At 62.7% G+C, this 26941-nt stretch overlaps 1 protein-coding gene across 4 annotated transcripts in view; it reads left to right on the top strand.

Moving 5' to 3' along the window:
- DLGAP3 (DLG associated protein 3) overlaps nucleotides 1-26386 on the top strand; it is a 28670-nt gene extending 2284 nt beyond the window's left edge. The window contains exons 1-12 of one of the 4 annotated variants that reach the window (XM_021554800.3): nucleotides 3611-3861; nucleotides 15021-15103; nucleotides 17737-18817; nucleotides 19732-19934; nucleotides 20869-20935; nucleotides 21044-21278; nucleotides 21770-22110; nucleotides 22219-22304; nucleotides 22986-23410; nucleotides 23653-23744; nucleotides 23917-24060; nucleotides 24408-26386. In XM_021554800.3, coding sequence (XP_021410475.2) covers nucleotides 17792-18817; nucleotides 19732-19934; nucleotides 20869-20935; nucleotides 21044-21278; nucleotides 21770-22110; nucleotides 22219-22304; nucleotides 22986-23410; nucleotides 23653-23744; nucleotides 23917-24060; nucleotides 24408-24626 — 2838 coding nt within the window. In that variant the 5' untranslated portion in view covers nucleotides 3611-3861; nucleotides 15021-15103; nucleotides 17737-17791 and the 3' untranslated portion in view covers nucleotides 24627-26386. Of the gene's footprint in view, nucleotides 1-3610; nucleotides 3862-15020; nucleotides 15104-17736; nucleotides 18818-19731; nucleotides 19935-20820; nucleotides 20936-21043; nucleotides 21279-21769; nucleotides 22111-22218; nucleotides 22305-22985; nucleotides 23411-23652; nucleotides 23745-23916; nucleotides 24061-24407 lie in introns of those variants that run through there. The other 3 variants (XM_021554797.3, XM_021554798.3, XM_085559783.1) reach the window with 3 other exon arrangements.
- Nucleotides 26387-26941: the final 555 nt, after the last annotated feature.

Genomic DNA, 26941 nt, shown 5'->3' with positions numbered 1-26941 from the left:
ATCCTGGCCGCCTGCTTCGAGACGTTGGCAGCCAGCAATAATAGTAATATACGGTGCCACTGCCGGGAGAGCGCAGCGCTGGAGAGCTAAGAATAGCAGGCGAGACGTGCCAGCAGAGGGGGACTCACGGGGCGGGCGGGGGGCCGGGGGCTGCGGCTGGACGTGCCCCGGGGGACGCCCCGGCCGTGGGGTGGCATCTCCTCGCAGCGGGAGCACATCCCTGTGATGCAGGTGGCACAGGGCACGGCAGGAGCTGCGGAGGGCGAGGGGAGGGGGGTGTGGAGTGGTGCTGGTGCTGCAGACCCTGGGTAGCGCCCCTTCAGCCTGGCCTCTGGGCTTTGCCATGCCCATGGACCAGGTGTAAACCTGCTCTGGTAAAGTGGGCTGCAGATGGTGGCCACCTCAATGGCCCTGTGATGGCTGGTCTCCTTCTATGAGCAGCAGCATGGGGGATCCACCTGGAAAGCCACAGGCAGGGCAGACAGCTCAGCGCTCCACACTCACCTGCTCCAAACTAGGCAGGATTGAGCCCCTTCTGCTCACCCTGTCCTGCTCAGCATCTCATTCCCAAGGCTTTGTGGTGTCACTAGCAGGGGACAGAGATGGCCTGGCCACCACAGGTCCAAAAGCTGAGCTGCAGGGAGGCTGGGCTGCTCTCTGTCAGCTGCCACGGCATGTGGCAGCAGAGCAAGCGCCCATCGGATTAAGGAGAATTAATTTGTACCTTCCCCATTTCTGCAGGGCCAGGGGTGCTGCAGCACCCGGTGTCCCCCTCCCACAAGCAGCTGTGCTCCTGCAGCACCTGTGTCACTGCCTCTGCAACCTGCCCTCAATCTTAATTAGATTTGCCATGTCACCCCCCAGCTCACTCCTCCCCAAATGCTGGAGCAGGAAGAAGCCATGACATGGTTTCTAATCAGCTTCTGAATTCAGATTCCTCTTGGCTGTTGTTGGAGGCTCCCCACAGCCTTTGTTTGGTGCTGCCCGAGCAGGGTCTGCGGTGTGGCTCCCCTTGAAGGCAGCACCCCTGGGAGCGAGTGGCTCGGCAGCTGGGACACCCTGTGGGAACACGCTGATATTTGGTGACAGCAACTTGAAGAACACCCCCAGCCCTTGCCAAACCACCCCGCCAGAGAGGCAGCCTGCCCTCTGCCCCCGGCTCCGGTGGGCACCGTGGCTCTGCCAAGCAGCGGGCACCACTGCTGCTGCTTTCCTGGGGTTCGTTCTGCAGCCGGTGTGGGAGCTGGGCACCGTGCCCGCGGCCGGTCCCGGTGCGGCTCCACTGCGGCCAGTGCCTTGCCAGGCTTGGCTCTGTCTCCAGCCCCCAGACCTTGTCGGCAGCGAGTTGTGGCTCTGAGCAAAGCCAGGGGATGCAAACAGTTCCCAGCGCTGCCATGCCCCAATTAATAGCCTGTGAATCACGATGCCGTTGGAAGAGCAGATGTTTGCGGCGTGGTTGCCAGAGCTCAGTGTTTCACCAGGAGTCTGCTTGGCCTTAAATTGGCAGCTCCAGGCAGCGGGTGGTGATGGGGCCTCGCTGCCTGCCTGGCCCTCTCCTGCAGGAGGATCCGGAGCTGTTTGGGCTGGGAAGCAGCTGAAGTTTTTGGTGGGCAGAGGGAAGGGGGAGAACAGCCTGTCTGTGGGCATGTGGGGGTGCCGCGTTGAAGTGAGAGGACTACAAAAGCTGAAGGTATCGAGTCCCGTTGTGACAGGACCTGCTGATTTCCCATTCCCAGGGAACCTCTCATCTTCCCAAAGGGATGCGGGCACTGGGGTGGCACAGGGGGTGCTGGGGCACTTGTTTGGGAATGGTGAACTGGTTGGCACTGGGGAAACACTGTATGCCTTGGAAGTGGCTGTCCCTGCTGTGGTTGGTGTCCCCAGTGGTGAGACCCCGTGGTGGATGATGCACCCCAGGTCTGCCCTCTGTGCAGCTGAGCTGAGGGATGGCCTCAGGTTTCATGTTTTGTGTCATGACACCCATCTGCCTCAGGCTCCCCTCTGGGTGGGGACAGCTCCATGGTAGGGGAACCACATGGTTCCCCTCCATCAGGTGTGTGTGGGGAGCTGGAGGGGGCAAGGGCAGCACTCGGGTGCCTGCAGGGTGCACAGGAGTGTGTGTGGGTGGGGCACGTGGGACGCTGTGAGTGGGAGCAGCCAGGTGCACGTGGCCATGTCATTGTCCAGGTGCAGTGATGCAGAACTGCCGAGTCTCCATCTGGGTGTGCAGGGCTCTGTGTCTGTCCGTCCATCAGTGCGTGGGGCTGTGTGTCTGTCTGTGTGTCCATGGCTCTGTGTCTGTCCGTCCATCAGTGCGTGGGGCTGTGTGTCTGTCTGTGTGTCCATGGCTCTGTGTCTGTCCATCCATCAGTGTGTCCATCTGTGTGTCCATCTGGCTGTGCAGGGTCCTGTCCATCCTTCAGTGTGTGGGGCTGTGTGTCTGTCTGGGTGTCTGTCTGTGTGTCCATGGTTCTGTGTCTGTCCATCCATCAGTGTGTCAGTCTGTGTGTCTATCTGGGTGTGCAGAGCTCAATGCTGTCCATCAGTGTGTCTGTCTGTGTGTCCATGGCTCTGTACCTGTCCATCCATCAGTGTGCAGGGCTGTGTGTTTGTCTGGGTGTTCAGGGTCCTGTCCATCCGTCTGTGTGTGGGGCTGTGTGTCCATCTGGGTGTGTAGGGCTCTGTGTCTGTCCATCCATCAGCGTGTGGGGCTGTGTGTCTGTCTGTGTGTCCGTCTGGGTATTCAGGGTCCTGTCCATCCATCAGTGTGTGGGGCTGTGTGTCCGTCCGTGTGTCCATGGCTCTGTGTCTGTCCATCCATCAGTGTGTCTGTGTGTCCATCTGGATGTGCAGGGCTCTGTGTCTGTCCATCAGTGTGTCCGTCTGTGTGTCCATGGCTCTGTGTCTGTCTGTCCATCAGTGTGTCCGTCTGTGTGTGCAGGGCTGGGTGTCCGTCCATCAGTGTGTCTGTCTGTGTGTCCGTCTGTGTGTCCGTCTGTGTGTCCGTCTGTGTGTGCAGAGCCGGGTGTCCGTCCATCAGTGTGTCTGTCTGTGTGTCCGTCCGTGTGTCCATCTGTGTGTGCAGAGCCGGGTGTCCATCCACCAGTGTGTCCGTCCGTGTGTGCGTCTGTGTGTGCAGAGCCGGGTGTCCGTCCATCAGTGTGTCTGTCTGTGTGTCCGTCTGTGTGTGCAGAGCCGGGTGTCCGTCCATCAGTGTGTCCGTCCGTGTGTCCGTCCGTGTGTCCGTCTGTGTGTGCAGAGCCGGGTGTCCGTCCATCAGTGTGTCCGTCCGTGTGTCTGTCTGTGTGTGCAGAGCCGGGTGTCCGTCCATCAGTGTGTCCGTCCATCAGTGTGTCCGTCCGTGTGTCTGTCTGTGTGTGCAGAGCCGGGTGTCCGTCCATCAGTGTGTCCGTCCGTGTGTCCGTCTGTGTGTGCAGAGCCGGGTGTCCGTCCATCCGCCGGCCTGCGGGGCTGCGTGTCCGCCCGGGCGTGCGGGGCCGTGCGTGGGCGCGCGGCGCTGCCGGCGTGGGCCGCCCCTTGCCGGGGGCGCGTGTTGGTGCGCGGGGGTGGCCGAGCGCGCCGGGGAGCGCGCGTGGGTGTGTCCCCGGCGCGCGGGGGCGACGGCTCCGCCACCGCCTCTCGCCGGCTGCAAGGTGCCGGTGCCGGTGTCGGCGCCCGGAGCGCTGCGCTGCCGCGGGTGGCCGTGACCCCGGGGACGCCTCCGGCCTCGCTGCGCGGCCTGGCCGCGGCATGGGCAGCCCGCAGGGAATTTGCAGGATCAGAGGGAATCCAGCCGCTGTGCCATCCTCCGACTCCTGCCGAGCCCAGGCCGGCAACTTCATGGCTTAGCAGCGGCGGCGGGTGAGTGGGGTGGTGGGTGGGAGGGGAGAGGGCCTGGCTGCGTGCAGGGGGCTCCGTGCCTTGCAGAGCCCCAGTCCTGGGAGAGCCCGGCTTTGTGCCCAGCTGTGCCAGTTCAGCGAGCTCCCCCGGCCCGGGCAGAGCGGGAGCCCCCGGGCAGCCCACAGCCCTAACCCTTTCGTGGCCGAATCCTCCTCCCTGGCAGCCACGTTCTCTCCTCGGTGTGCAGCCTGTGGCTCCCGGCCGGCCCTCGCTCAGACGAGCCCCGGCACAGCCGGGAAGCTCACCCGACTGGGATGGGGAGATCCCAGCCCCGAGGTCTCTGCTCCCGTTCCCTGCGGAGCTGGGCTGGGGGCTGTGTGTGCTGGGATGGGGGTGTGTGCTGGGGCTGGGGGCTGTGTGTGCTGGGCTGGGGGCTGTGTGTGCTGGGCTGGGGGCTGTGTGTTGGGCTGGGGGCTGTGTGTGCTGGGCTGGGGGCTGTGTGTGCTGGGATGGGGGTGTGTGCTGGGCTGGGGGCTGTGTGTGCTGGGCTGGGGGCTGTGTGTGCTGGGATGGGGGTCTGTGTGTGCTGCTGGGGGTGTGTGCTGGGCTGGGGGCTGTGTGTGCTGGGCTGGGGGCTGTGTGTGCTGGGATGGGGGTCTGTGTGCTAAGCTGGGGGCTGGGAGCTGTGAGTGCTGGGGGAGGGGATGTGCTCAGTGGGGGCTGTTCACTGTGGTTTTGGGGAGCGGGGCAGGGCTGCACCTCTGTGTAAGCGAGGGACAGGATCTCCTCTGTGTGTCTGTGTGTCTGTGTGTCGGTCTGTGGATGGAGCCGGGGAGCCCCAGCCCTGCCTGCCAGACGGCCCCGCTGCCGGGGAGCGGCACAGCCGGTGCCGACATCTGTGCTTCGAGCCCTGCCTGTCTTCAGTTCGCTCCTTGGCACAGCCACAGTGGCAGTTGGGTCCCTCTGTACCTCTCTGTTGATTCCCCCATCACCCTGCCTCTCTCTGTGACACAAACCTGTATCTCTGCTGTTCTTTCTTGGAGGGGAAACTGAGGCAGGAGGGAGGGAAGCAGAAGAGCCCTCTCCCGATCCCTGTCATCCTGAGGCTTGATCCCACGCCTCACCCTGCTTTGTTTTTTCCTGCCAAGTGATGCCAAGAGCCGGGGGGAAGCGAGGGCGTCCTGGGACGCAGCTCCTGGCTGTGCCTGCCCGGGGCCCTGGAGCCGCCCAGCTCTTCCTGCCGCTGTCTGGCACATCCCTGGCCTGGGGCTGCCACAGGGGCTGGTGGCGGGGCCGCAGGACGGCCGCCAGTGGCACGTGTTGTTGGGCACTGTGGTAACACTGGTGGCAGTGGTGGCCGTGGTGGCCGTGGTGGCCGTGGTGGCCGTGATAGCAGTGGTGGCTGTGGTGACACTGGTGGCAGTGGTGGCTGTGGTGGCTGTGGTGGCCGTGATAGCAGTGGTGGCTGTGGTGACACTGGTGGCAGTGGTGGCTGTGGTGGCCGTGGTGGCCGTGGTGGCCGTGGTGGCCGTGATAGCAGTGGTGGCTGTGGTGACACTGGTGGCAGTGGTGGCCGTGGTGGCTGTGGTGGCCGTGGTGGCCGTGATAGCAGTGGTGGCCGTGGTGGCTGTGGTGGCCGTGATGGCAGCGGTGGCCGTGGTGGCCGTGATAGCAGTGGTGGCTGTGGTGACACTGGTGGCAGTGGTGGCCGTGGTGGCTGTGGTGGCAATGGTGGCCGTGGTGGCTGTGGAGTGATGCTCGTGGTGGGAGTTTATCGTGGTGGGAGTTTCTAGTGGCGGCCGCGGTGGCGGTGGTGCCCCGGCAGTGGCAGCGGTGGCCATAGTGACAGCGGTGGTGGCGCTGGCCATGGTGGCACTGTGGGCGGGCGCTGTCCGCGGTGCTGATGCCCCGGCCCCACGCTGCGAGTCCGAACCGCGGATCGAACCGGCGGCGGCTCCCGACCCCCTCTCCCCCCGGGGCTGCCCACGGGTGCGCTGGGGCTCGGGGTCCCCCCGCTCCCCCGGGGACGTCTTGCCCTGCCCATAACCTTTGATGTGCGGCAGCTCCAGACAGGGCTGGTGGGACGGGAAAGCGCGCAGAGCTCTGTGCCCGTCACCCCACGGCTGTGCCCGTCACCCCACGCCCTGCCCGCCGGGCTGGGCACAGCCTTCCCTCCACGGGCGCTTCTGATCGTCCCGCCGGGCAGGTCGGGCAGGGACGGGCTGTTGTGAGTCGGGCTGGAGAGCGGGGCAGGGCAGGGCGTGTGGGGACACGGGCCACCGTGGCTCCGTCACTCCCGGCCGGCTTTGGGACAGCCAGGGAGGGGCTGCCGGCCCTGCCTGGTGCTCCCGGGCAGGCACAGCTGGGCCGGGGGAAGTGCCTGGGTTGGTGACACCGTGCTCACCTCGGCCCCCCAGAACCGTGTCCCCAACCGCAGTGCCGGTGTCACTGCTCCCAGAACAAAATGTCAACCCATGCAAATGAGACTGCGGGAGCGGCTGATTGAAGGGCCCTGCCCCGCCCCGGAGTTGCAATCAAATATGCAAATGGCTCCCGAGGAGGCTAGTGAAGGCTATTAATAGCGGGGATGAGGCTGGGAGAAAGCGTGGTGTTCCTGAGGGAATGAGCCTGGGGATGAGCTGGCTCTGCTTGTCCCTCTGCCCAGGTGTCCCTCTCTGCAATGCCCTGGGCAGGTGACAGGTAGCCCGTGGGCACGAGGTATTGCTTTGGCCACCATCAGCCTTGGCAGGGCTGGTGCTGCCCCTGTGCCCAGTGCCCACAGGAAAACCCTGGGCTGAGATTTCAGCCCTGGGGAGTCAAACCAGGAGGGAGGAGGTGCCCAGGGGGACCTGGGATCTGCCGGGGGGGGTTCCTGTGGCTCAGCCTGGGCAGGGAGCTCAGCCTGGGGCAGCTGTCACCATGCTGGGGGAGAAAGGGATGGAGGAAGGGGCTCCCTCCCACCCCCCACCCTTCACCCGGTGCTTCCACACCCCCTCCCTCTCCTGGTTTCCCTCTGTCGCCATTGAGGCAGATGATGTCCCTGTCCTGCCAGCTCCAGCGTGAGCACAAGGCACTGGTGGGAACCACACTGTCCCCAGTGTCCCCAGCCAGCTCAGGGGTCTCGGTGTGCTTGGCCTGTGCTGCAGCCCCTCCATCCCATCTCTTGGGTTTTGGGATCCAGGAACCATTTGACCTTTTTATAGAAAATCACGGAAGTCAGGCTGGAGTCAACAGTAACTAATTATTTAAAATCTGAAACTGGAATAATTAGGCCAATTAACAGTCCCAGGTGACGTCTGATTCCATCTGATAACGGCCCGAGGAAGAGGGAAAGTAATTAACCTGTCAGCCTGACATTTGTAGGTCAGCACCGGCTCCTCATGATGTCGGGGTGGGCACAGGAGTATTTTGGGGGGGGTCCTGTCTCTCTTGGTGCAGGGGGTCTGCACCCTTTGGGGGTCTCAGGGCAGGGAGGGGGCTGTGGGTGAGCCCAGGTGGTACCTGGAGGAGATGGCTGGGGGCTGCTGGCTGAGGGGATAAGGTGCTGTTGTTTGAGGCCAGGGTGCTGGGCAGGGGGATGGGCTGAGTGTCCCCAAAAATGCCACAGCCGGCCAGCTGGTGAGGCAGCACCTGTGGGCCTTTAAGGTTGCTGTGGAAACGGGGCTGCTCGTTACCAGGAGGAGCCTCCTGCTTTCCAGGCAGGGCCCCCTATCCCTGCACGAGGGGATCCCCACCCCGGGCACCTGGCAGTGCACAAACCCCCGTGTCTGTGGGGGGACATGGCGAGGGCATGGCCGTGCACGTGCGGGAGGGTGGCCTTGGGTGGCATGGACCCCTCAGTCCAGCTTGCCCTTGGCATGGCCAGAGGTGCCAGGTGGAGCTGTGTCCCCCTGGACACATCTGGACACACCTGGACCCACATGATCACATATGGGCACACATCTGACCATGGTCCATCCTGACCTGCCCGTGCAGCCCAGCCGTGGCCCCGTGGGGACCCTGTCCTCACACCTCAGATGGCACATGGACCCTGCCTGGCACTGGGGCTGTGCTGGCTCCCCCCTGGCAAGGCACGGAGCCCGTGGGGAACAGAGCGCTCCGAGGCAGAGCCCCCGGCCACAGCCCGGTGCCGCGCTCAGCTCTTGGAGTTTTAATGAGGTAAATTGTATAAAAAGCTCCTTTTGCCCTAAATGCCCATCCCTGCGTGAAGCTGCTGCAGCACAGCCCGGGCACACCCCGGGAGCTGGGCAGGGGGCTACGGGGCTGGGCACACGCTCCCGGGCTGAGCACGTGGCAGCAGCAGCAGGAGGAGGAGGACGAAGGCGGTTTAGCACATTTGCAATCATTTCCCTCCTCCCCCCCAAAGTTTACAGCTTAGCTCAGCGGCTTATCAGCCTCCAATCTCATTAAATCAGGCAAATTGTAGCATCTGATATTTTATGGAGATTAAGGTGTGCGCCCAGACTCTATAATTATCGGCAAAGATGTATTTACAATACCTTGTTGCTAGTAAACAAAAAATAACTTCAGATCAAAGCTCTCTTACCGGGGAATAAATCTGCCCATCGAGCCCCGCTGTGGCACACGGCAGGGAGACACCGGAGCCGCCCGGGGTGGGTGGGCATCACGGGGGGACACGGGGGGGGGCGTTTTGGGGATGTCCCCGGTCCCACGTGGCCACTGCCAGTCCCATGTGCTGGATCCATCCCCAGGGTCTCCCTTGCTGGCACCCACCCCTCCAGCCACGGCTCCACCGGGGATTTCCACCCCAGGGACCTCCCTGCTGAGACAAGCCCGGGATTTATCGGCACGTGTGCGTTGCCCCTGGATTCCTCACGGCGGTGGCAGCGCTGCGGATTACCGATGTGGTGATGCTGGTTTATTGCTGCCTGAAGTGGATTTATCCGTGCGGCAGGGCCCGGGCTCGCTGCTGGTGTAAATCACCACGGCACGGCTGGCAGGAGCCTCGGTGCTGTGGCTGCATCCCGACAGGCCCCTGGCATTCCAACCTCCCTGGGGGTGGCTTGGCCGGGCATCCCACAGGACCCGCAGCACAGATCAGCTGCCCCTTCTCCATCTCACTCTTGTGCCCACTGGAACGAGAATAAAATGGTGATAATGCTGCAGACGTCCTCTGGAAAGAACTCTGAGGCAGATGAAAAGCCCTACTTAAGAGTGAGGCCATTATTATTAATAACTCGGAGCGAGGCTGTAAATTCAGCCGACACAGCTATTATGGGAAATGAACCTGCTGCCGTGCTGGATCGCAGGCTGCCAGGTGTGGGATGGGGATGGGCACAGGAGAGCAGGGCTGCATGGCCCCAGGTCCTGTCCACAGCTGGGGCAGCACGGCCAGAGGGACAAAACCAATTGACTCCATCTGGGCTCTCTGGGGTGTTTTTTTGGCTTTTCTGGGAAGGCTGGAGGGGCATGGGTCTCTTCCCAGCAGGAAAGGCTGAGACCTGGCCCAAGCTCAGGTCAGGGGTGATGTAGGATGTGAGGAGCATGGGCAGAGCCGGGTGCTGGGAGAGGCCAGGGTGCTGAAGCTCGGGTGGGCAGGACCCTCCGTGGCCATCCTGGGCTGACTGTGCCCATCTGAGGAATGTCCATGGCACCTTGGCAAAGGTTGCATTAAAATAAAAATAACTCGGTGCCATTCAGTGCCCAGTGCCTGCAGCCAGGTCAGAAAAAGGCAAAGCTGCCGTGGCTCCCATTCCATCAGGATGACTTCACCTCCAGCACTGCCACCCCTGAGCCGGGCAGGGGGTGCCGTGGGGGTGTGGATTGCCATGAGAGTGCCACGCGGGTGTCACGGGGGTGCAGAGCACGGTCATGGGCTCGTGGTGCTGCCTGTACCCGGCTCGGGAGCTTCTGCGGGGGAACGAGCTTTGATATAAATATCTTTTTGCTCAGCACACGACCTACTTTCCAGACAATGCCATTAGCCTCCCGACTCCCTCATTCATCTTCTGCCGTCCTCCCCCAGCCCGCCCCGCGCTGGCACCCGCGCCAGCACCACACGCCGGCCATGGAGGGGTGAGCCAGGATGGGCACCTGGCTCGGTGGCACCGTGGGGACCCTGTGCTGGCCTTGGGGACAGCCCTGTTCTCATGGCTGGCAGGGGGCTGTTGCTGCCTGTCCTCTGCCCCTGCTCTGGCTTGGTAGAAGGTGGCTGTAGAAGATTCCAAGCACCGGCACGGTGTGGATGAATTGAGGCAAGAGATCTCTGAAGTTTGCTCTTGGGGAAATGAGGTTTATTGGGGATGCAGGATGGTCCTGCCTCGTGCCGCCAAACGCAGCATGTGTGAGGCTCCAAGAGGTGGAGGAGGGGAGAGACAAAAGGATGCTCTAGGAGAGGGGAAGTTCCAAGAGAGGGGAGGAGATTCCAAGAGAGGGGAGGAGGTTCCAAGAGAGCGTGCAGCCCCTCGAAGCCCCCTTTTCAAGGAGCTTCAAGGTTGGCTGGAACAAGGCTCGGGCCAATGGGGTTACAGGCACTTGATGTTTTAGGGGAGGGACAGAGGTGCGGGGTGAACCGTACATCTTTTGGGGGTGAGATGGAACAGTCCACTTGACCCCAGGACCCATCCGTAGGCAGAGGCATTGTCCGGCTAGCTGGGAGAACTGTTCTCATCCTGGCTGTATTATTTATGGATAATCATATTTATCTCTCTTCTGCAACAGGTGGCTGGGTCTCCTTGGGTGTTTCTCCATCCCTTCCCACAGGATGCTCAGATCTGTCTCCCTCCCTGCTGCCTCCAGCCCCATTCCCTGCAAAGTCCCTGCCCTGGGTGGCAAACAGCCTCATCCCGGGACATCCCCAGCCAGGCACAGCCTCGTTGGTGCATCCTGGTCAGGGCAGAGGGGAGCAGGGTGAAGCAGCCACGCGCTGGCTCAGGGCTGGCCCAGGGGCAGCGTGTGGGGTCAGGACCCCTCCCGAGCCCCCCCAGAGCTGGTGCTGGGCCCACGCCCAAGGGTGATCCTGCAGGAGCTCCACGTGCTGGCAGGGGCTGTGCCGTGCTGTTGGCAGCCGTGAGTGGCTGGTGGGATTAGGGGCAGGTTGGGGCAGAGGGTGCCCAGTCCCACTGCCATGCCAATGCCCAGCCCCTCTGGCTCATGGGGATGGCTCTCACACCAGTTTTCCCCCATGAGCTGGAAGCATCTCTCCAGGCCCACCACCTGCACACCTTTGTGCACCCCTGGGATGAGCCCCCGCTCCTCCCCTGCAGCTAAAATTAAATATTCAATTTGTATTGCTGGTAAATCCGGCAAATCTCTTTTATCTCTAAGCTGTTGTAGCAGGAATATCAGTGGTGTAATCTCCGTGGGGGCTCGTCCCGCTGCCCTTCACAGCTCCCTGGCTTGGACCACTCTCCCTTTTCCCCACATTTCTCTCTGGGACGCTTCTGGGTGGTGGAGCAGGTCTCCAGTGCCAACAGCAGAGCTCCCCATGGCACCCATTCTGTGGGTGCTGCTGGCTTTGGGGACAAGGATGTGCATGGTCCCCAAATTGTGGTGGAGATGCTCTTGGCCCAGGTGATCCAGGTGGCCCCACCAGAGCATCCCCCATGCCTACGGTGTCCTCACTCACCAGCTGTGCCCCCCCTCCCCGTGCTCTGTCCCCACGCTAAGAGCATTGTGCAGAATTATGTATTTAAATATTTAGGTTTTCATCAGCTTTGCAAATTAAGCCCATCCATTAAAGCAGCAGTTTGGGTCCTCTGCTGGCAAGCTGGGCTGTGCCATGCCTCGGGGCTCGCTGTGCTCATCCCAGCCCTGGCCCCAGGGGATGCAGCCTGGGAATGGGGTGATGGCCTGGAGCATCCCTGCTGCCACAGGGACCGAGGCTCTGCTTCCTCGCTGTTCCTGGAAACTCCGGCCCCAGCGGCCCCATGGCAGGGTGAAGGGAACCGGTTGGGATTGGTGTAATTTGGGGATGGAGTGGAGAGTGCCTGGTGCTGGCAGGGAAAGCAGGATGAGGAGCAACGCTGGTGACAGGTGACAGCCCTGGCTCGGCTGAGCACCTGGCAGGAGCAGAGCAGGGATGGCACTGCCAGCCTGCTGGGGGCTCAGGGAGAGGGAAGCTGGGGATGGAAGGGTCAGCCTGCCCAGGGGCTCGGAGGAAATGGGCAGGAGATGGTCAGAGCTGTGACTGCTGCCACGCTCAGCGCTAAGGCTGTGCTGCCCTGAGCTCACCAAAGAGGCTTTGGAGTGATCCCTGGCTTAAGTCATTACACGGCATGGCTGGGGACTAAGTGGCTCTTTAAACCTCGGCAGCCTGGCCTAGCTGGTGGCTCCGTGTGGGTGGGAGGGGAAAATGGGGGTGATGGGGAAATGGGGTTCATCCAGCACCGCGGCCAGCTGGGGCCCCTGGCACAGCCGCAGGGCCCGAGGGGCCTGCCATGGCCCCCAGTGCCCCTGGCACAGGCAGATCTCACTCCTGGGAAATGCTGGTGCCCACTGCCCACCTGGGGCACCGCTGGTGGCTGGATGCCCCTGGGAATGTGGGCAGAGCCCCAGGGTGAGCACAGCACAGGGGGATGTGTGTCCCTGCCTGTCCCTTCCCTTCACTACAGGTGAAGAGCAGGCTGTGGTCTCTCCTCAGTGTCACCTGCGTGTCCCCCTTCCCCACCAAGCCTGGAGGCACCAGAGGAGCGCTGGCTGCTGCTGGCCCCAGGCACTGTGGGCAGATGTCGAGGTGTCCATGGGAGGGGAGCTGTCCATGGGCATCACCCTGATGGGTGCTCATCCGTGCGCCTCAGTGCCCACAATCCCTGTGCCAGCTGGCATGGGCTGGGGTCCCTGCAGCCCTGCCTGGCCTGGGGGTCCCTCCATGGGGGTCCTACAACTCAGTTGGCTGTGCTCCTGACACTCTGGCAGTGGGGTCACACCTCTGGCAGTCCATGCCCCGTGTCCTGGCTCCTGTGGGCAGGATGAGCACTGCTGTGGGGCCGAGGGGGCTGGAGGTGCCATGGGGCTGCTCGCCCCTGCCAGCCCTGCCTCTGCCTGCACCTACACAGGGGTGCTGCCATGGCACTTTCCCTGTGCCACCTCTTTCCTTCTCAGCCAACCTCCTGGGATCTGGCTGCCAGGCCCAGATGTTCCCCATCCTAAGTGGCTTTTGAAGATGTGGCTCTTCCACCAGGACCTGAATTAGGCTTTGCAGGGATGGAGTGCCAGAATCCTTTCTCCGCTGCCTTTGCCTTGGCAGCTCCAGGATGCTCCAGCTCCTTTCCACACCCAGCACAGCAGCACGGCTCTTGCCCCCAGAGAATCAGGTCTGGGGCCTGGGTGGGTGGTCCTGGGCTGTGTGTGCTGTGCAGGGAGGGGGTTCCTGTTCCCCTGAGGTGGCAGCAGCCAGAGGCAGTGGTGCTGTGGTGGGAAGTCCCAGCGCTGGCGGCCGTGCCGGGATCCCTGGCAGCTGGGCACGTCGTGGCCGTATTTCCTCGCTCTGCTCCAGGAGTAATTGCTCAGATGGGGACGTGGGGCAACTCCCATCCCTCTTCCGGCATGGTAATGAGTGAAGAAGACTCAAAGACAAATGGCTCATTAAGAAGCAGTGCTGCATTGCAGGATTTTTCATCCCACCAACCGCTGCATCAGCAGAGGCAGCACCTCTCGCGCTCGCTCTCCCAGCCCTGGAGAAGGAGCTGTCAGGCAGCTGGGGCTGGTGCCAAAATTAATCATGTGCTTAATAACGTGCCCGGCCCGTCGAACATCCCGTCCTCAGCCTCCCGGCTGTGGAGCGGGGCGGCCGCGCTGCACTGGAGCCCTGGGGTGCCGCGGATTTGGGGTTGGTGCCTGGGAAGCGCCCATGCTCAGGGAGAAGGGATGTATCAGGGCAGGGCTGAGCCAGGAGAGATGTCCCCAGCCTCAGGGTGCCACAGCCCCCCGCTTATGTCGGGGTGTCACGGCCTTCCAGGTTTTTTTGGGTGCTAGAGTCCCCCAGCCCTGTTGGGGTCCCAGCCAGCTGTGCTGGCTTCTGCGGCCTTCTCAGTGGCCTCAGTAAACACTTCCTGCTCCACTCATATTTGCAAATCCTCAGCTTGTGTTCATCTTTCATGACTTTTAAAAAATCTTGCCTCATCCCTTTTTTCCAGCGGTGCCCGGTTGGATCCTGCCCCTCACAGCCCTCTGCAGGCAGTGCCTGCCTGCAGCTGCTCTGCTTTCTTTTATTAACAGTAATTGGTTTTGATTTCCTGATTGCAGCCAGTGTATTTTCTGTGATCTTTACATCCTGCTCACACTGTTTTCCTCTTTCCCTTATCCTCGTTCCCTTTTCCTTTTCCCCCTTCCCCTTTTCTCTTTCCTTTTCATCTTTTTTCCCCTTTCCTTTCCTATTCCTTTCCCTTTGTTCACCTTTACACTTTCCCTTTCCCCTTTCTCTGCTAAATTAGGTGATCTCTTACTAAACCACTCTTTTTTTCCTCCAGACTGAGTACATTTTACTAATTCAGCCTCATAAAATAACAGAGCAATTAGTAATAAAATAAAATGTTTGCTTTCCACAATCCTTCTCGCTCACAATGAGTGGAGAAAGAGTAAATAGATTAAAAGCACGGTGGAAACGACCTGGCTGAATTCCATATTTATTTTCTTCCGACGACCGTAGATCAAATTTGTTCAGCCCCTAAGTGGGAAAACCACTTTATTTTATTTTTTTCCCCCGGCTCCAGCTCGCGCGCGGTGCCGGGCGCTCACGCTGCGTGTTTGTTCTCTCCCGCTTTCATCCCAAGCCATAAAGGTCCCCAGCAGGACCCAAGCTGGCAGAACCTCGCGTTAATTTGCAGAGCAGAACGGGGCTGAGCTCGCACCTCTCCCGGGTTGGAAGCTGGGAAAAAAAAGTGCCTTTGGTGGTGTGGAAAGGCGGGGTGGCGGGAGGAGGCTTTGTGGAGCGAGCGGAGCAAATGAAAGTCGATGGCGAGGTGGCCGCTGGGCTGCTCTGGCACCCGCTGCCTGGGAATTGCATAACAGGATGGGACTGGGGATGGTTTTGGGGCTGAACTGGGTGAAACACGTGGCCGTGGCCGTGCGGAGCTGTCCCCGTGTCTGTGCTGGTGTGGGGCGGCCTCAGGGGAAGATGGAAGGCTGGGCTGATAAAAAATACACAGGGAGGTGGCTCAGGCTGGTTTTTGGGGGAAAACCCTGGTTCTGGCTTTATCCCCATCCTGTTGCTCCCCCAGAGCCTGCTGCCCCAGGGATTCCCAGCGTGGAGAAGCTGCTGCTGGCGAGGCCATGAGGACAGCATCCCCCTGAGCGCCGGGTGGTGAGTGCCACCAGCAGGCTCCACTGGGACCACCCCAGCGTGGGCTGCCCATGGTGGGGCTGCTGGGGAAGGGCAGGGGGCCAGGAACCCCTGAGTGCAGGGCCATCAACCCCAGCTCTTGAGGTTAGACCTGGAAGTTTTGGAAAACCCAGTCTTGCCCTGTGTCAGGGCGCTTTGCCAGACCCAGACACTGTGATGGGGTTTTGATGTCCTCTCACCTCCCCGCTGGTGTTCCTGGAGCTGGAGGAAAGATGGGAGGATCCTGGGTACTGTGGGGTCCCAGGGAAGCTGAGGCTCCTGCTGGGTCTGCCCTGAATCCCTGTAGCCCTGGGCCTCAGCACAGCGCTGCCTCCAAGGCAGGGATCTCATGGGGCAGCTGCTGGGAAGTGGAACTGCCTCTGCCAAGTGCTCACATGGGAAATTAAGCAGGAGGCTGAATTTCAGGATGGGCCTGGAGCACCAGAGACTATGAGCCCCTCTCCTCCCTGTGCTGACCCTCGCAATGGGGAGAGACATCAGAGGGAGGTGGTGGTGAGGAGCCACTGGTGGGAGTTTCTCCTGGCACTGGATGCAATAAAGGCGAGGAGTGAGTTATTTGTAATGGTAATTATGCTCTTCCAGTTTATCCTAGCACATAATTGTGTGGGCGGTAGGTTCCCACTGGTGGTAATTACCCTGGTGTTAAATGGCACAAAATTCAGCTGGGCTGGGTTTTTCCCCCTTGACTTAAATCTGCGCTTTGGTGGCACAAATCCCTCCATCCCAAGGGCTGCTCCGTGGACTGGCTTTTTGAGGGACACAGCTCCAGCTCTCGGCCATCTGCCCGTGAGCCACGCTCTGGCCAGCTGCCCCAGCCCCCCGTGCCAGCCTGCCCACACTGCCCTCCTGGGATGGGGGAGAGGAGTGGGCTCAGGGGCCTCTCTCTTCCTCCGCACTGCGGGTGCGTGGCGATGGAGACCTTGTGCTGAGCCCCACAGGGTCACTCCCGACCCCTTCTCCATCCCGAGGTTGCCCTCAGGGAGCCTGGCTGCTCCCTGGGCAGGCTGTAGACGCCTGTGCCACCTTGAGCTGGGACATGGATCCTCCACCAGGGCTTGTCCCACCCGCTGCCAGCGCTCCACAGGTGCGGGGGAGCTGCGGCGCTGCCTCGCCTGCGGTTCCGGCTTTGTTGAATTCCTGCACCTGCCGAGCACAAAAGCCCGGCGGGCTCGTGCTGACAGGCTCCGCAGATATTTTGACTCCTTCTTGCCGCCGCGGCAGCAATATTTGGATCAGCTGAGAGCTTCCCTCCCCGAGCAGGAGATGATAGCTCAGCCCGCGGAGGCAGAGCTGGGCTGGGAGCCTGTTTGTCTGTCTGTCCTTCCATCCTGCTGCTTGATCCCAGGCCAGGGAGGCAGCTCCATCCCACGCTGCTGCTCCCGCTCCTCGCAGCAGCTGTCTCAGGAGGGGAGAGGCATCGTCTGTACCAGCTGCATCTTCTGCTCAGCAATTAGGAAGCCTTGTTAGAGCAGGAGCGGGATCTGAGGATGGGGAGCGGCGCAGGATGGAGCCATCCAGCCTCGAGGAAGCTGGGAAGGAAGGTGGTGGTGGCTTAGGGCAGATGTGTTCTCAGGGCCCTGTCTGCTGCCCAGGGCCAAAACGCCATCGCTGCCCACTCCCACATCCCCTGGGGACCCCCAACCCCTCTTCCCTCCAGGATTTCTTGGGGGCACAACCCCCTCCCACCAGCCCTGGCCCTCCCAGTGTCCCTCGCTTCCAGTCTCCATGGTCAAATCCCCACGTGCCACAGGGAACATCCCACGGTCACCTTTCCCTGCAGCCAGTCTGGGAGACGTGCTGCCTGCAGCACCCTGCCCAAATATGACAACAAGAGCGTTAGCGATGCCTGTTAATTAGCCAAGATACTCTGGAGAATAATTAATTTCCTTATTTACAGTCCAACCAAAGACAGAGCCTTTGAGGGGCTGTAAGGCACACAAACCTCCATGGGTGCAGGCGGCTCAGCCTTGGCTGGTGCAGGCTCAGCCTGGCTCAACGCCGTCCATCCTCCTGCCTCTCCCTGGGGCTGCCCCTCACACAGCACAGCCACCTCTGCTCCTGGCTCCCCATCCAGAGGGCTTGCAGGGCAGGAGAGCCCTGGCTCGTGGGTCTCCATGCGCAGCTCCATGTGGGGCTGGATGGAGACATCAGAGCACGGCCCCCCCGCGCCCCACGGCAGCTCATTAGCGGCGCTGTGAATCGCAACGGCTGAAAAACTCAGCCAGAGCCACTTTCCAATGGAGAAACACTTCATAATATTTGGTGCTGGAGAAGAAAACAAGGATCTGCTGATGGCAGAACGTCCTCCCTTGCCATCTGCAGGCCCTGCTGCCTGCATTGTTGCTGGCAGCACCTTCTCCTTCCCACTGGCCCCTCCTAGCACCTGAACTGGGGGTAACCCCAGGTGCCCGGCCCGGGCACTGTGCTCCTGTCACCAGGTGGAATGCCAGGATTCTGGCACTTCACAGGGCTGAATCTTTCCCTGGAAGCTTCCCACCCTTCTCAGCTGGTTCCTGTGAGGTAGCCTCCAATGTTCTTCTGGTTGTGGGGGTGCAGAGGGGATCTTGACACTATTCTTGTCCCTGTCCCCACAGATGAGCCCGCAGGGGCATCCCGGCAAGATGCCGAGGCTATGGGGTGGGTGCTGAAATGATGAAAGGCTACCATGGGGAGCGTAGCCAGACACAGCCCTCCTCCGGCCACCGCTGCCGCTGCATCCCAGAGGACTGCGAGCATCCCGCCGACTACATCCCGCACGGCCCCGAGGGCCGGCCGCCGTACCTGCTCAGCCCCAGCGAGCCGTGTTCCCTGGAGCATCCCTACTGCCCGGCGCGGAGCCCCGGCGCGGCCAGCGAGTGCCCGGGCGGGCCCCTGAGCGAGCCGCCCTCCGCCAGCGCCAGCAGCACCTTCCCGAGGATGCATCACGTGCAGCAGCCCTACGACTCCTGCGACGAATGCATGGCGACCGCCCACCCTGCCAGCAAGATCAACCGCCTGCCCCCCACGCTGCTGGACCAGTTCGAGAAGCAGCTGCCGCTGCACCACGACGGCTTCCACACGCTGCAGTACCCCCGGGCCGGCGGCGCCGAGCCCCGCAGCGAGAGCCCCAGCCGCATCCGCCACCTCGTCCACTCCGTCCAGAAGCTCTTCGCCAAGTCCCACTCCCTGGAGGCGCCGGCCAAGCGGGACTACAACGGCGCCAAGATGGACGGCCGCGGGGACGGCTACCACCACCACCACCACCACCACCATCACCACCACCACCACCAGTCCCGCCACGGCAAGCGCAGCAAGAGCAAGGACCGTAAGGTGGACTCCCGGCACCGGTCCAAGATGTTGGGCTGGTGGAGCTCCGACGACAACCTGGACAGCGACAGCAGCTACATGGTGTCCGGCCGGCACGCCGCCGACCAGGGCACCCAGTACTGCGTGGACGCTCCCGAAAGTGCCTTCAGAGACTTGACCTTGAAGAGTCTAAAGGGCGGTGGGGAAGGAAAATGCCTGGCCTGTGCCGGCATGTCCATGTCTCTGGATGGCCAGACGCTCAAGAGGAGTGCCTGGCACACCATGACCGTCAGCCAGGCTCGTGAAGCCTATCCCAGCGCCGGCGGCACCGAGAAGACCTTGATGCTTCAGGAAGCAAAGGCCAAAGACCGAGCGTACCAGTACCTGCAGGTGAGGGGCTGGGCAGGGTGAAGGTACTAGGGCTGACTGTGCTGTGGGGCGAGCCAGGACCCTCCATCCAGCAGCCTGGGGTGCTGTGGGGATGCTCCAGCTCTGCTCCGTGTTCCCAGTGCCTGTGCCCCTTTCCCACGGTCCTGTGCTGGTCCCTGATGTCTCCTTGAAGCCCATCTGCTGCCTCCTGCCCTGTGCTGCATTTGGGGTCAGACCAGCTCTGTCAGCTCAGGGCCACCAGTAGCCCTGTGCCTGCTCCCTTCTCACTGCTTTTATCCTGCCTGCGAGCCTGGCTGGGTGCCACTGCCTGCCTCATCACCAGGCTCCCTTCTAGGTCACCCCCCTTCCAATTAAAAGCTAATTAACTCTTCTCTCCATTTCCTGGGGGAAGGAGACAGGGAGCAGCAATGCTGTGCTGGCTGGGGTGGGGGTGGCCGGGGCCTGTCTGTGCTGGCAGTGGGGGCATCAGGGCGGGGTGCCGGCCCCACCGCCCCAGCCGTGAGCCCCAGGGGACACCGTCCCCCTGCCATTGCCCTACAAGGGCCCCGTGGTGCTGGCGTCAGCAGCACGTGGTGGAACTGGTGCTGATACGTCAGGCGGGCGCCGCGCTGGCATGGGTGGGATTTGGCCCAGACGCTCCTGCCAGGGGGGCCGTGAGGTGGGAGCTGCTGCGCCACCTCACATTTGGGAATGGGGAGCTTTAGCTATTAGGAGAGATCTGCTCTCCTGCATTCTGGGGCTTTCCAAAAGGGTCAGAGCCCCCAGGGTCTGTCCCTGCAGCTCTGGTGTGCATGGGGAGGGCAGGGCACACATGCTGGATTTGGGCTGGATTTGGGCTGGCACATGGCTCTGCTCTTCATCCCACCTGTGGGACCCCAGCCACCATGTCCTCCCACGCTTGCCTCCTGCTCCAGGTGCCACAGGACGAGTGGAGCGGGTACCCAGCGGGCAAGGACGGGGAGATCCCGTGCCGGCGGATGCGCAGCGGCAGCTACATCAAGGCCATGGGCGACGAGGACAGCGCCGACTCGGACATCAGCTCCAAAGTGCTGCCCAGGGCGGCCACACGGCGAGACAGCTACCGCCGCTCCTCCAGCGCCGACCAGGCCAGGACCAAGTAAGGGCTGCTGCCTCCCCACCCCGTCCCAGCTCTGCAGGCAGCAGCAGGGCCATGGGCCAGGGCTCCCTGGGAGGACAAGTGGCATGTCCCTGCTCATGGCACTGTCCCCACTCACAGCACTGTCCCTACTCACAGCACTGTCCCTGCTCATGGCATTGTCCCCACTCACAGCACTGTCCCCTGCTCACAGCACTGTCCCTGCTCACAGCACTGTCCCCACTCACAGCACTGTCCCTACTCACAGCACTGTCCCTACTCACAGCACTGTCCCCACTCACAGCACTGTCCCTGCTCACAGCACTGTCCCCTGCTCACAGCACTGTCCCCACTCACAGCACTGTCCCTGCTCACAGCACTGTCCCCGCTCACAGCACTGTCCCCGCTCACAGCACTGTCCCCTGCTCACAGCACCATTCCTGCTCACAGCACTGTCCCCACTCACAGCACTGTCCCTACTCACAGCACTGTCCCCGCTCACAGCACTGTCCCCTGCTCACAGCACTGTCCCCGCTCACAGCACTGTCCCTGCTCACAGCACTGTCCCCGCTCACAGCACTGTCCCCGCTCACATCCGCAGTCCCCAGCCAGCAGCACCGAGCGCTGTCCCTGCTCTGTGTCAGGGCACTGGGGGGACATGGCTATGCTGGGCTTTTGGGGGGGACCTGCTGCTGCAGCCACATGCAGACCATGGGGAGAAGAGTTGTGTTCAAAGGGGGATGACTGAGACGTGCTCCAGTCCCAGTAGGTGACAGTTTTGGGGGCAGTCAGGAGTGGGACAGCAGCAGTGGCCAGCGGGGGTATCGCTGCGGCTGCGTTTCCGAATGCTCTGCTGGAATGTGTTGCTTTTGGTGCCATCCCTTCTATTCCCACTGTCTCTCATTAGGTTTGCAAGTAGGCACTATTCTGATTCATATATCTGTAACTGTCCCAGCTGCTGCACGCCACCGCGAATGCTCCCACGGGGACAGAGCTACGGGCGCTCCTTCACCACCGGCCAGGTACGTTCTGTGGCACAGCTCCCACAGGGCAGGCTGGGGCAGGGATGGGATGGATGTCGCTCTGAGCATCCCCTGCCCTGCCTCAGCCTCACCTACCGCTCTCCCTAGATCAACGACGAGCTCAACCACCAGTTTGAAGCCGTCTGCGAGTCGGTTTTCGGCGAGGTGGAGTCGCAGGCCGTGGAGGCGCTGGACCTGCCCGGCTGCTTCCGCATGCGGAGCCACAGCTACCTGCGGGCCATCCAGGCGGGCTGCTCACAGGACGACGACTGTCTCTCACTCTTCTCCATGTCGGCCCCCGCTGGGCCGCCCATCACCAGCAGCATCCTGAAGCCCAGCACTTGTGAGTCCTGGGGGGTGGCAAGGGCTTGGCCACGTGAGGGAACCCCACATCTTCCTGTCTGCTCACCTGGGCACCTGCCCAGGGCTGCTGCTGCCTTCCTCATAGCCCTCGACCCCTACAGGGCCCAGGACAGGGTGTGAGCATCCTGCTTGTCACCCAGTCCCAGTCAGGGGGCTGATCTGTGTCCCCAGCACCCATTTGCCATCCCCTCCTTCTCTCCCCTTCTGCCCTCATCTCTGCCCCTTGCTGGGTGCTGCAGCAATGTGGCCAGCGTGGCTCTGGGGTGTTTTCCAATCCCAAAAACTGATCAGACAGCCCTGCTGAACTCCAGCCCATATCTAACCCAGCTGAGGGGCAAACCCTGTGGGGCTGTGATCCCTGTGCTGTGGGAGGGGATGGGCAGCATTCCCCGGGGCCCCTGTTCGTGGCGGGAAATGAGCAAGTGTCTGTGTTTTCACGTGCCTTTTCATCCTGCGCCTCTCCCACAACAGCCTTCAGTTACAGAAAAGCTCCACCTCCCATCCCTCCAGGAACCAAAGCCAAACCTCTCATCTCCGTCACGGCGCAGAGCAGCACCGAGTCCACCCACGAGAGCTACCTGCCCAGCGAGGTCGCCCGCAGCCCCGCCTGGTCCAAAGATGCCGCGGCCCGCTGCAACTCGGCCGAGAGCCTGGAGAGCTCCAAGGTGACGGCCGTGGCCCTGGACCTGCCCCCAGTCCAGCCCCGCGCCGCTCCCAAGCCCTCCACGCTCATCATCAAGGCCATCCCAGGCCGGGAGGAGCTGCGGAGCTTGGCTCGGCAGCGGAAGTGGCGTCCCTCCATCGGCGTGCAGGTGGGCTCCGCTCCTCCCTGCGGGCTGCCCGAGCGGTGTGGGCCATGCTGAGCCACCACGCTGCCTTTTGGAGATGCCCTCCAGCTCTCTCCCTCTGCCCCTTGGCAGGTTGAGGCCGTCTCTGACTCGGATACGGAGAGCCGGAGCCAGAGGGAGTTCCACTCCATCGGGGTGCAGGTGGAGGAGGACAAAAGGTACCACATGGCTGGACTGGGCTGAGACCTGCCACACTCTGCACTGAGGCATTGGCTTCCTGGGGGCTTCCTGAGCTCTGCACACCACCACTACCCCACAGCATCTTTTCCCTCTCCCCTCTGGCTGAAACCCCAGAGCTCAGCACCGTGCCCATTCCAGGCTAGCTGCCCCCACGTGGAGCAGGATTTGGCCTTTCCTTTGTCCTCTCTGCTGCCCAGGGAAGGGGCTGCCCTATTCCTGCCCCGTGCTGGGTCTGCTCTGCTGGGCTCAGCCCTTAGCTTTGAGCCCACACCAGGTGCAGGTGAACCTTTGGGCATTTCTGTAGCTAACCATGACATTTTGGCTGGGATGGGAACGCCAGGTGTGCCAGAACCTGCACGGCCTGCGGGAGGGGAGCTCTGGCATTGTGCCCGTGCAGCCTGGTGCTCCTCTCCATCCCCGGTCCAGCGCTGGTAGCCATGGAAACAGGCTGAGAGCAGAGGAGATGAGGGACTGGCAGATCGCAGCTGCTCAGGGTTGCGCCTGTAGCCCGGAATGCTCCGGGATCCACCCCGGCATCCCCAGCTCCATCCTACCCGTGGGTGCCCCTCGCCCTGCCCCTGTTGCTGCGGTACCTGGCGGAGGGGACAGGACAACCCCAGCTGGCCACGAGTGTCCCCACGTTCTCCTTGTCCCCGCAGGCGAGCGCGCTTCAAGCGCTCCAACAGCGTGACCGCGGGCGTGCAGGCGGACCTGGAGCTCGAGGGCTTCACCGGCCTGGCCGTGGCCACCGAGGACAAAGCCCTGCAGTTCGGGCGGCCCTTCCAGCGGCACTCCTCGGAGCCCGAGTCGGGCCGGCAGTACGCCGTGTACAAGACAGTGCACACGCAGGGGCAGTGGGCATACCGCGAGGATTACCAGCTGCAGTACGACACGGTGGAGGTGCCCCGGCGGGACGCCTGGATAGAGCGGGGCTCCCGCAGCCTCCCTGACTCCGGCCGCGCCTCCCCGTGCCACCGCGACGGCGAGTGGTTCATCAAACTGCTGCAGGCAGAGGTGGAGAAGATGGAGGGCTGGTGCCAGCAGATGGAGAGGGAGGCGGAGGACTATGACCTGCCCGAGGAGAGTGAGTCGGGTGGGGTGCCACAGCAGAGAGAGGGGCTGGGGATCCTGCAGAGCTGGGCGGGGCACAGTCATTGTCCTGCAGCGCTCCCACCTTGGAGCATCTTCCCTGCCAAGGCTACAGAGGTTGGGTGAGGGCAGGGAACACCGGGAAAACCTCTGGGGCTAGAGAGATGGGAAGGAGAGGAGAGACACCATGTGTTGGAGGGCTCTGAGCTGCCTGTGACCGTTTGCTCTCCTCCCCAGTCCTGGAGAAGATCCGGAGCGCGGTGGGCAGTGCCCAGCTCCTCATGTCCCAGAAAGTGCAGCAGTTCTACCGCCTCTGCCAGCAGAACATGGTGAGTGTGGGCAGCGCTGCCAGGGGGCAGCTGTGGTGGGGAGGGGGTGTCTCATACTCTCAGCCAGTGACTATGGAGCACCATGGAGGACAGCTGGACATAGAGCCCCCAGCACAGGGGCCAACATCCCACTGATGGATGAGGATGGCACTCTGTCCTTCTGTCCCCACAGGATCCCAACGCATTCCCCGTGCCCACCTTCCAAGACCTGGCTGGCTTCTGGGACCTCCTGCAGCTCTCCATTGAGGATGTCAGCATGAAGTTTGGGGAGCTCCAGCAGCTCAAGGCCAATGGGTGGAAGATTATGGAGCCCAAGGTAAGGGCAGGGCTGTGCTACTGGCACTTGTACCTGTCACCTCTCCCTCCCTCCTCATCCCCAAGCATGTCTGCACCCAAACCACTGCTGGGCTCTCACTGGTGACTGCTTTTAGCAAACCCTTGAAAAACAGAGCTGGGAAAAGGTGAGGCTAGAGAAGGGCTGTTCTTCCACTGATATATCCCAGCAAAGGGCCAGGCAGGGGCTTGGAACGTGATGGATAAAGGGATGTGCAGCCCTGCCTTGCAACCTGTGGGAGGGTCCGTGGAGCCTCTCACCATGGCTTGAGCCCGCTGGGATGCCCATTCCAGGGAGCTCCCAGCCTGAAGCCCCCGTTGTCTGTGCAGGAGGAGAAGAAGGTGCCTCCCCCGATACCAAAGAAGCCGCCGCGCTCCAAGGTGCACCCGGTGAAGGAGCGCTCCCTGGACTCGGTGGACCGGCAGCGGCAGGAGGCCCGCAAGCGGCTCCTGGCAGCCAAGCGAGCCGCCTCCTTCCGCCAGAGCTCGGCCACCGAGAGCGCGGACAGCATCGAGATCTACATCCCCGAGGCGCAGACCCGGCTGTGACCGCAGCCTCCGCTTTTCTACCCGGACTGGACGGCGCGGCCGTAGCTCACTGTGATGGGGGGCCGCGGGGACACCCTGGGGCAGCTCTTGGCCCCACTCACAGCTTCTCTCTTTTCTATCTTAGCCCTTTCGTGGATCCGACGGCGGGTTGAACGCAAAGCCCGGTTCTGCCCCGTCCCCGTGCCCCCCCACCCCCGCCCGCATGCCCCTGCCAGCCTCTCCTGGGGTCCGGGGCTCTCCCTCCCTCCCTCTGCCCTTCCTGGGGCTGTGTCCCAGCTTTCTGTCCCCTTCCCACTCCCCCAGCCCTTCTGCACACCCGGCCCTGCATCCCAACCCAGAGAGAGGTGACCTTCAGCAGCCGGCCCCGCCGGGCTGGAGGGGAGGGGGCTGCAGGCAGGCCCCCCCGCCTCTCTGTACTCAGTGCAATCCCCTGGCGTGTGGCGGGGACGGGCCCCCAGCCCCTGCCCAGCCACAGCCCCCCAGCCCAGCCCTGCCGAGGCTTTGGGACGTGCTGGGGACAAAGGGGTCCCCTCGCTGCTCCCCCCGCCTGCGGCTCAGGTGCCGTGGGGACCCAGGGCTCCCTCCCCTATATACATATATAAATATAACCCAAGGAATAAACCAGAAACTACACGTGACCAGCGCTGTGTCCTGCCTGGTGGGACGGGCCAGAGCAGCAGAAGCCCCCGGTCACGGCGAGCCGCCCCGCTTCCCTCGCACGGAGCATCGCCACGCGCTTCTCCCCTTCCCGCTCAGCCCCTCCTTCCCCTCAGTCCATCCCTCATCTGTCCGTCCTTCCCTCCTGCCAGCCTGCAGTCCAGGAGCACCTCTGCAATGTGGCACTAGCCAGGGACAGGCAATAGTCCCCCCTGTGCCTTGCTGCAGGTGGGAGATGCTCCCCCAGCGAGCCCACCTGCAGTGACAAGGATCACACTGGGCTTGGCACCCGTGGGTGGGACAGGAGTGTGGACACGCCAGCAGCTGTCCCGTGAGTGTGGAGCTAGAGACCCCCTCAGGGGGACACCCTTCCCCCGGAGCTCTCGGAGCCCAGCAGGATGGGACACCCCAGGACAGGGCTGTCACCTACCTGGTGCCTCTCAGAGCCAAGGGACACCCTGGGATGCGGCTGTTCCCAGCTCCCCCATCACTGTGCACAGAGCCAGGAACAGGGTGGAGGGCTCCCTCCAGGGCAGAGCAGTGTGGTGGGGCAGGAGGCTGCATCTGCCTCATCCCTGTCTTAACCCCGTTCTCCAAACCTCCCGTCCCCCTCCGTGTCCCTTTTGGTGGCAGAGGGGGGAGAACCCCACCCACGTCCCTCACTCTGCCGCGCCAGCAGCCCCACGCAGCATCACCAGCCACCCCCCAGGGCAGGGCCAGTGGGTGCCAGGTAGCTCCCAAAATGAGGGGCCAAACCTCGCCCAGGCTCTCAGGCAGGGCGGTGGGATCAGAGGCTGCCGGGGGACGCCTCGCTGGGGTCCCTCGCTCCTGGGGGTCCGTCGGTGCTAAACACCTCCGTGACGGCAGCACCCACTCAGCCACCCAAAGCCCTTCCCCGCCCCGCTCCCCCTGCACCCCGGATTTAGGGATGTGCCTGGGAAGGGCCCCCGGCCCCCGCCCCGGCCAGCGCCGTGCAGTGACCGTGACACGTGGCTCCCTTTTTATTGTAACGAACCGCCGCAATTAATAAAGATGACTTTGGTTACTCCGGGCCAGCGGCCACTTCCCTGCGGGGACATGGCCGGCACCGGGCTCGCCTTTCACCTGTCTCCCATCCTTTCGTGCCCGTGGGGTGGGAAATGCAGGTGTGTGGTGCGGGAACTTGGTGACCGGGGGGCGGGAGAGGGGCTTTTGCAGATCTCCTCGTGGATCCCCCCACGGAAACCGCCCACGGGTCTCCCCATGGGTCTCTTCCAGCAGGGTCTCTGCCTCTGAGTCGCTCCCCATGGATCTCCTCCTGTGGGTGTCTCTCTCCCCGTGTGACTCCCCACGTGAGTCTCCCCTGTGACACCCGCGTGGGTGTCTCTCTGTGCCACTCCTCGTGACTCCCGCATGACATCTCCCGGTGGCTCTCTCCGCCAAGACACCCTCTGTGACTCTTGCGTGCCTCTGAATCCTCCCTGGGTCTCCCGTGGGACTCCTCCTGTGACTCTCCCTGGGTGTCTCCCGGTGGGCGACACCCCGTGACTCTCCCCGGGGGTCTCGCCCTGTGGGTGTCTCCCCATGGCTCCCCCCGTGACACCTCCGGGGGTCTCTCCCCGTGGCTTTGTCCCCCGTGACACCTCCGGGGGTCTCCCCCTGTGGCTCCCCCCATGACA

This window comes from Lonchura striata, chromosome 23 (genome assembly GCF_050655825.1).
Source record: "Lonchura striata isolate lonStrDom1 chromosome 23, ASM5065582v1, whole genome shotgun sequence".
Classification (NCBI taxonomy): domain Eukaryota; kingdom Metazoa; phylum Chordata; class Aves; order Passeriformes; family Estrildidae; genus Lonchura; species Lonchura striata.
Note: the sequence above shows the minus strand (reverse complement) of the source record. Positions and strands in the feature narration are given on the sequence as shown.